Below are 7617 nucleotides of genomic sequence, written 5' to 3'. Positions count from 1 at the left end.
TTTTTTGGGGGGGGGGGGGTTAAAGTAAGTATTTTTTTATCCTATTTGGCCATCAGATGTGACTTGGAGCCTACGTGGATATATTTTATTGACGTGGCGTCCTACGTGTAGGCGATTGTCAAACACGCACTCGCAGCCTCATTGGATAAGCGTTTATTATTCACGTTTTGAATGAGTATAAGTGTTTAATTGGCAAATATGTAAGTTTGGGGACCGGCATGACAAAGTGGGTGAAGTACAGGTGCCATTTAGGCCATTCTGACCTTGAAAAAATTTTGAAGTTTTATGAGTGGGAGAACAAGTTTCACCCAAAATCTACCTAAACTAGATTTTGGGAATTTGAAAAATAATTTCAAAAATTTTTCAAAAATAGATCATTAATCTATAAACAAACAATGTTTTCAAAAAAGATTTGGAAAAACGGTGCCAAAATGTATGGCCAAACGGGGCTTAAATCTGTGTTATTTTTCATCTGCAGACTGAAAAAAATACTTCGCCCCTGTTTGGCCATACATTTTCCCAAATTTAGCCCCTGTTTGGCCATACATTTTCCCAAATTTAATTTGAAATTTATTTTCAAATCCCATGTTTGGCCATAAATTTGACCCACATTTTGGCCAAAACTCAAATCACATATTTGAAATCTCAAATTCAGCTTTGGGCCAAATTTCCAAAACTTGGGAATTATATACATGTTTTCCCAAAATAAAGTTGAAAAATATGTTTTGAAATCGTATGTCCAAACACATTTTTATCTTCAAACCAAACTTCACCCAAATCAGATTTTTCAAAATAAATTTGGGATCTATGACCAAACGCTAGCTTAGTAATTCTTCTTTCAACATGAGATAGTTTCTTTTGGTTTTACATCCGATGTCTGATATCCTCGTGGGCCCCATTAAATCGGATTCGTAGCATATGAGACATATTAAAGGGGAAAATACTTTTATCAGGGATTTATTTCATTCCTAGAGCTCGAATCAGAAACCTCTAATTAAAAGTGCAGGGATCTTATTCATCTCGCAACAATTATATTAACAATAATGATATAATTGATGCATGATGTATCAAATACCAATAGGAAGTTTGACATTTATTTGAATGGGTTCTAATCTAAAAGGATGGTAAAAATTGTGTTTTGAAAGTTAATTAAAAATGGTTTGACTTAACGGTTGTTGCAAGTAAATTCTTAATCATAGGACAATCTCTTGTAGAGCTTATTTAATTTTATATGAAACGGTAGTGCTAGAATTAGTTTGCGCACAATTCGATTATTCCACCGGATAAGTGCATTAATTCTTTCATCTAACTCCCCTGTCGAGAACTTAGGTATATTACAAGTCTATTGAATTGTATGTTAAGTAATTAAATGATTTACACATACATTGTTGCATGGTTGAGTGGTCGTATATTATCAACTGAATGGACGAAATTGCCCCTATGGGGAGAATATATCTATAAATAGCAGGATATGCGGCAAAGGGAGGCATGCGTATTATGTTACAATTTATCTATCTAATTCCTTATCTTCGTTCTGGTTACCCATCATATTTCTTCAGTTGTTTTGCAATTCTCTTTTATTGTTTACATTCTAGAGTTTTAATCTTCCAATTATTGAGATTAATATAGTACGAAATACCTTAGTGTTTGTGTTGAGAAATTCATGTTGTTATGTTGTAGGTCTCCATCTCCTTGGAGTACTAAACATGGAGAAAGATGAATAATTAATGGGGTGAAAGTTTTGGCTTAGATCTCAACAAGATGTCACCTAGTACTAGACTGCCATCACCAAATGTGAACGATACATAAGTCACAATCTCAACAAAGGCTATATTCTAGTGTATATTTTAATCTCTTCCGACTATCTTGCAATATTCTAGTCACAATTTGGATAGTTTTTTTTTTTTTTTTTTTGGGTAGTTATTTTTACCTGTTTCTAGAATGGTGCAAAAATTGTATAAATTGCGTAAACGATTGTAGAACATGCAATTAATTGGAATTTTAAGTGTTAAAAACTTTCCATCTTATTTAGAGCGAGTTCTATGAGTTCAACTGAACCAATTGTTGATCGACTCAAATTATGTATTTATACACAAGTTTAAAATGATCAATATGTATAATAAGATCATACTCATTCTCATATAACAAGGTTAATCGCGCGTAATATCATTGCATCAATCACAATTTTATAGCAATTGGTGCAGACTTATCATATACATTATGATTTCTAAATTGATCATTTACGAACAATTTATATGGCTCGATCGGATAGGTATATTTCTTCTCAAGACTTTTCCCTCACAAGAATTGCTAAGAGAAGTGATAAAAATGTTCGGCCAAATCAATAAGAAATACTTCTCATAATAAGAAATACAAGTTCAGGGAATTGGATTAAAATGAGATGTGAATCACACACACACAAAAAAAAAAGATCGGATTAAAAAACTAAGAAAATGATGTAATTATTTAGTGAAAACATTTCTTAAATGATCCTAAAGATTAGATGATTGACCAGCAATGTCAATGACAAAACGATACTTAACATCATTTTTTGCAAGTCTATCAAGTCCTTCATTAATTTGATCAGTGGTGATAATCTCTATATCACTCAATATGTTATGTTTTCCACATAAATCCATCATTTCTTGTGTCTCTTCTATGCTTCCTATCATGCTTCCTTTCACATTTCTCTTCCCTGCAAAATCAATTAATCTTCTTTAATTTACTTGTCATTTACATCATCAGTATACATTAATTTTTACACCATCAGATCACTCATAAAAATCTTCAAATAAGCCTTCTTAAATACAAAATCTTAAAAATAAAACAAAGTACTTGTTACAACAGGTAAATATAAATTATTGAATATCTTACAAGTGTATCAAAAGACGATTATTACTTTAGAAAAGAAAAGGGGGAATTATAATCGTTTGATACCAATGCAAAATTTTGTATATATAATGGAAATGCAAGAAAATTTTATTTTATTTTTCGAGCGAGAAAATTTGAAATTATGCTCAAATGACTTTTCTTTTGAAAAAATTACTGCAACCAACATGAGGAAATTTCAATATTGTTGTTGGAAAAAATACAAACATATAGTTGCATGCTTATTGATAAATTGAGTGGAGATTGTGATAATATAAAGTTTTACCAAAAATCATAGGGAAAGCAGGCAAATCAATTGGCTTTTCTGGTGCTCCAACAATTACTAGAGTTCCATTTACTTTTAGAAGCTCTAAGTAAATCCCAAGTGAGTGATTGGCTGCCACTGTATCCAAAATAAAGTCTAGAGTCCTTTTCCTTGCCTGCAATTAAGCAGAATGAATGTAAAATACAATTTTAGAAGCTGTAATTTTTTATTCTTCGGGGAGCTAGCCTTGGCGTAACTGGTAAAGCTCTTGCCATGTGACCAGAAGGTCGGTTCAAGCCCTGGAAACAGACTCTTGCAGAAATACAGGGTAAGATTGCTTTCAATATACCCTTGTGGTCCGGCCCTTCCCTAGACCCCGCGCATAGCGAAACTGCAGAATCTTAGTTCATCGGGCTGCCCTTCTTTTAAAAAAAAAATTTATTCTCTAACAAAATTAAATAGAGACAGCGAAGATTGATCTATGATATTCACTGAAAATATTTGTACGCTATCAGTCAAACAAATTAAGTGTTAGAAACCTTCACAATCCATCCAATATTTTATTGAGTTCCTTAAATATTTATATGTTACAAACAGAAAAACATATTTTTTGTTGAATAATAAAATAGAAAATAATTAACTATTTCAATGGGCATTAAGTATGACAGAAACAATATTCCAAAAAAAGATTTATTTTTTGGAAATATCTTTTGAAAAAAAGTACTTTTTTATTTGGTTAGAGAGTGAAAAATAATATTCTTCATAAAAAATAAAAAAAAATTAATGAAGAGTGATAATAATGTCAAAAAATCAAATAGATCAAAATTTTCAAGATAGATTGAGGTAATATGTAAATATTAGTTGGAGCAGTGATATGAAGTTAAAGTCGAGATAATTATGAAGTGACTTTAGTGTAAAAGTGGGAGAAATCATTTTCCTCCATTAATATTTTCTAACAATTGAATACCAGAAAATAACTTACTATTTTCTTATACCAAAAAAACGAATATCAAGAGTTTGTGGTGAAATAGATAGGATCCCTCCGCCTTTAACCAAAGGTCTCGAGTTTGAACCCCAACTATTAAAAAAATCCTAATAAAGAGTGCTTCCCCCTTTCATAGGCCTTACGCGACACAAATCCAAATTAGTCAATACCCCAATATGAGTATCGACATCGGGGGAGTTGGGCTTTTTTTTTAATTTTAGCCCGCGCCAGAAACTATTTACATTCGGTAGCCTAAAAGTGTATAACATTTGTATAGTTTTTGTATATAACATACAAAATGTATATATATATACAAAGAATATACATTTTTCGACTATTATTTTGAGAGCGACGTCTATACGGTATCATTTTTCCTAACAAAAAATACCAAAAAAATGCAGTAGGAAGGAAAGAACAAACCTGCATTTGTTTAGGATTAGTGCTTAGTATAAAATCATCAGCACCCAAGTTGTGTTTAGCTTCTTGTTCTTTGGATGGAGATGTACTAATGACAGTAACATGATGTCCAAATGCTTTCCCAAATTTCACTGCGACATGTCCAAGTCCACCTAGACCAATAATCCCTATTCTTTTACCTTGTGTTTTCACCAAATTGTTGTCTTTCAGTGGACTATAAACTGTTATTCCTGCGCATAATAATGGTGCTGCTCTATCCATTGCTAAGTTATCTGGTATACGTACCACGTACCTTCATTTACACAAAGACTATATTTAAACGAACAACTTTTTATACTATCAAGTAATCGAGAGGATTATGTATTAATACACCAATTTAAACTGTGAGATTTGTGATATTGAAAATAAATATGGTGTAAAATTTTCTTACACATAACAGTGTATATACTTCCTCTGGCCCACAATAAGTGATTTTTTGGCCTTTTTTTTTTGTGGTCCAAAATATATGATTTTTCCAGATTTCAAGAATCAATTGATTATTTTTTTCCTACATTGCCCTTGGAGTAAATAGTGTTGGAGTATGTGTTTGGAGTGTTTATGTGAAGAGATAGTAAAAGTTAAATTGTTAATTAATATTAAAAGGTACTCCCTCCTGTCACAATAAGTGACCAATTTACTTTAGGCACACCCATTAAGAAAATACCAAATTCTAGACAAAAGTAATTAGTATGACTAAACTACCCTTAATTAAAAGTAATTAGCATAGATAATGACTTTCTAGGGATATGTATATGAGGGTAATTCTGAAAAAATAAATTGAATTGTTTATTGGTTATATGAATGGACACTTATTTTGGATCAAAATAAAAAAGCAAATTGGTCACTTATTATGGACCGGAGAGAGTAAATTTTTTAATATGTGTGAAAACAATCAAAAAATCACTTAATTGTGAATAGGAGGGAGTAACTTAAATTCATTTTAGAATGCTCCAAATTTGACTATTTCAAGAAAATTTGTAAATTTCATAAATTATTCACGTGTCTGTAGTTATGGAAAAAAGAGTACCTCATCTATAAATGTTAGCATGTTATCATTGATTAAATTACACTAATTATATAGAAAAAACTATGTATTAATTATTACTTTGGTCTTTAATTTTATGAATGCTAATTATATTAGAATTCTTGTAGATTTGGAAAATCGTTGTCTTTATAGGTTTGAGACATAATTTTAATTTAGAGTCTTTTGTATTATTCTTCTCCTTCATTCTTATTAAAAAGCTTTCTCTGCTTCTGCTCCAAAGATGTATATTTAATCGAACCTCATTAAATTTTTGATTATCTTGTTGTTTTTAATGATGTTTTTACGTGGATTCTCCGTGCTATTTCTTCTTGTCTTTCTTTTCATTAATGTGATGCTTATACTTTTTCGAGCTGAGGGTCTATTAGAAACAACTTCTCTATCTTCACAAGGTAGGGGTAAGGTCTGCGTACGTACTACCCTCTCCAGACCCCAATATGTGCGATTATACTGGGTACTGGATATATTGTTATTGTATTTTCTTTATGATTATGTGCTAGTTAACTCGCGATTTTCCGTTACATCAATATACATAACTTAAACTCATAGACATAACAAGAATATTATTACCTGTGGTCAGCAACTAGCATATTAGAGTAGCCACCATAAGTGATAGTTCCATCCCAAAAGATGCCATTGTAAGTGAATTGGACTTGGTCACAATAGTTCTCTTGGGAGTCTTTACAATACTCACACTTCAAACATGTTGCAGCCAAACAACCTACACCTACTCTATCTCCATCCTTCAATTTTGTCACATTGCTTCCCACCTTTGTTATAATCCCAGTTATCTCATGCCTTCAAAAAAAAATTACATTTTTATTTGACAATATAAAATACTAATGCTCATCCTAATACATGTTTCTTTTTGTGTGTGTGTGTGTGGGGGGGGGGGTGGGGTAGGGGGTAGGTATGCATGACTGTCGCTTCTACGTAACTAAATAAACTAACTNNNTACCTGAGTAAATTGTATTATCTTAACTTTTCTTAACTGCTTTGACTAGAGTGTCTATGAATCCAATCCTGAGTGAGTTATGTGCCATGTGTGTGTAAGGGTAATTTGCATGACATTGCTCTGTCCTTATAAATAAAAACATACTCATTTGTTGTAGTATAAGGTTAAAGCGTAGAATAGCGCAAGATCTCAAAAAGAAGATAAAGTCATATGAAGTAATATTGATTAGTCCAAATGAATCATCTTAATTAGAGCTCCAATTCTTGTTCTAGTTTATTTTCTTTTGGTAGTTAGATGAGTTAATTTCTTTGTTTTTGTATCTCCGAAGTATGAGTGTGCGACTTGTTATAATTGTCCTATTAACATGCAGGATATCATTTTCAAAATAGGTAAAGATAGATTTAGATGGAGAAATGAATGTAAATAAGATAACTACCCAGGCACAACAGGGTACATAGTAAAACCCCAATCATTCTTGACATGATGAAGATCCGTATGACACATGCCACAATACAAGATCTCAATGGTCACATCATTCTCACCATTTTCTCTGGTAAATTTCACCCAAAAAAGTAAAAGAAAAAAGATTAGTAACTACTATCACAAGTTAAATTATACAAATACTGTAGAAAATATTTACACCGTCAGCATACATAACATCCAACAATTTATACAACGGATAAGAAAATGTCAACAAAAAAAAATAAATGGTGAATATTATCTACCTTCTCTTGAAAGTAAAAGGTGTGATCTTGCCAGAAGAATCATGAGCTGCCCAACCAGAAACATTTTGTGTGTGATTTGGTGTTGTTTGAGCCATTTGTCTAAGAAAAAATGCTCAATCTTTTTTATTTTGGGTGAGTGGACAGCGAATGAGTGAGTATGTAATATATATATATATATATATAAGTAACAAGGCTCCCCTTTATGTAGAGGCAGAAAAAATTTATTACGTCATTTGGTTCGCAGCTAGCGGTCGGTAGGTTAAAATTTAAGACAAACATTAAAAACGTCCAGCTAGGTTGAGAAAAACAGGTGTCGCCATT

At 31.8% G+C, this 7617-nt stretch overlaps 1 protein-coding gene across 2 annotated transcripts; it reads right to left on the bottom strand.

Annotated features, from left to right (window-relative positions):
• Positions 1-2320: 2320 nt before the first annotated feature.
• On the bottom strand, positions 2321-7446 carry LOC109211156 (probable cinnamyl alcohol dehydrogenase 6). Of its 2 annotated transcripts, XM_019374655.1 has the most exons (6): positions 7297-7446; positions 7008-7121; positions 6187-6414; positions 4539-4827; positions 3155-3308; positions 2321-2695 (listed from the first exon to the last, which is right to left on the bottom strand). In XM_019374655.1, exons 1-6 carry the CDS (start codon positions 7389-7391, stop codon positions 2493-2495), a joined length of 1083 nt encoding a protein of 360 aa, XP_019230200.1. In that variant the 5' UTR covers positions 7392-7446; the 3' UTR covers positions 2321-2492. The 2 variants fall into 2 exon arrangements, with proteins under 2 accessions (XP_019230200.1, XP_019230201.1); XM_019374656.1 differs by lacking the exon at positions 7008-7121.
• Between the last annotated feature and the right edge of the window lie 171 nt (positions 7447-7617).

Source organism: Nicotiana attenuata, unplaced genomic scaffold (assembly GCF_001879085.1).
Source record: "Nicotiana attenuata strain UT unplaced genomic scaffold, NIATTr2, whole genome shotgun sequence".
In the NCBI taxonomy this organism is placed as follows: Eukaryota; Viridiplantae; Streptophyta; class Magnoliopsida; order Solanales; family Solanaceae; genus Nicotiana; species Nicotiana attenuata.
Note: the sequence above shows the minus strand (reverse complement) of the source record. Positions and strands in the feature narration are given on the sequence as shown.

What these genes read in the sequence shown, in the direction of transcription:
- LOC109211156 (XM_019374655.1), bottom strand. Translation starts at nt 7,391, where the DNA reads ATGGCTCAAACAACACCAAATCACACACAAAATGTTTCTGGTTGGGCA. An exon ending in CCTTTTACTTTCAAGAGAAG is followed by an intron (nt 7,122 to 7,296) that starts GTAGATAATATT and finishes GAAATTTACCAG; the next exon opens with AGAAAATGGTGAGAATGATG. An exon ending in CTAATCCTAAACAAATGCAG is followed by an intron (nt 3,309 to 4,538) that starts GTTTGTTCTTTC and finishes GCTTAATTGCAG; the next exon opens with GCAAGGAAAAGGACTCTAGA.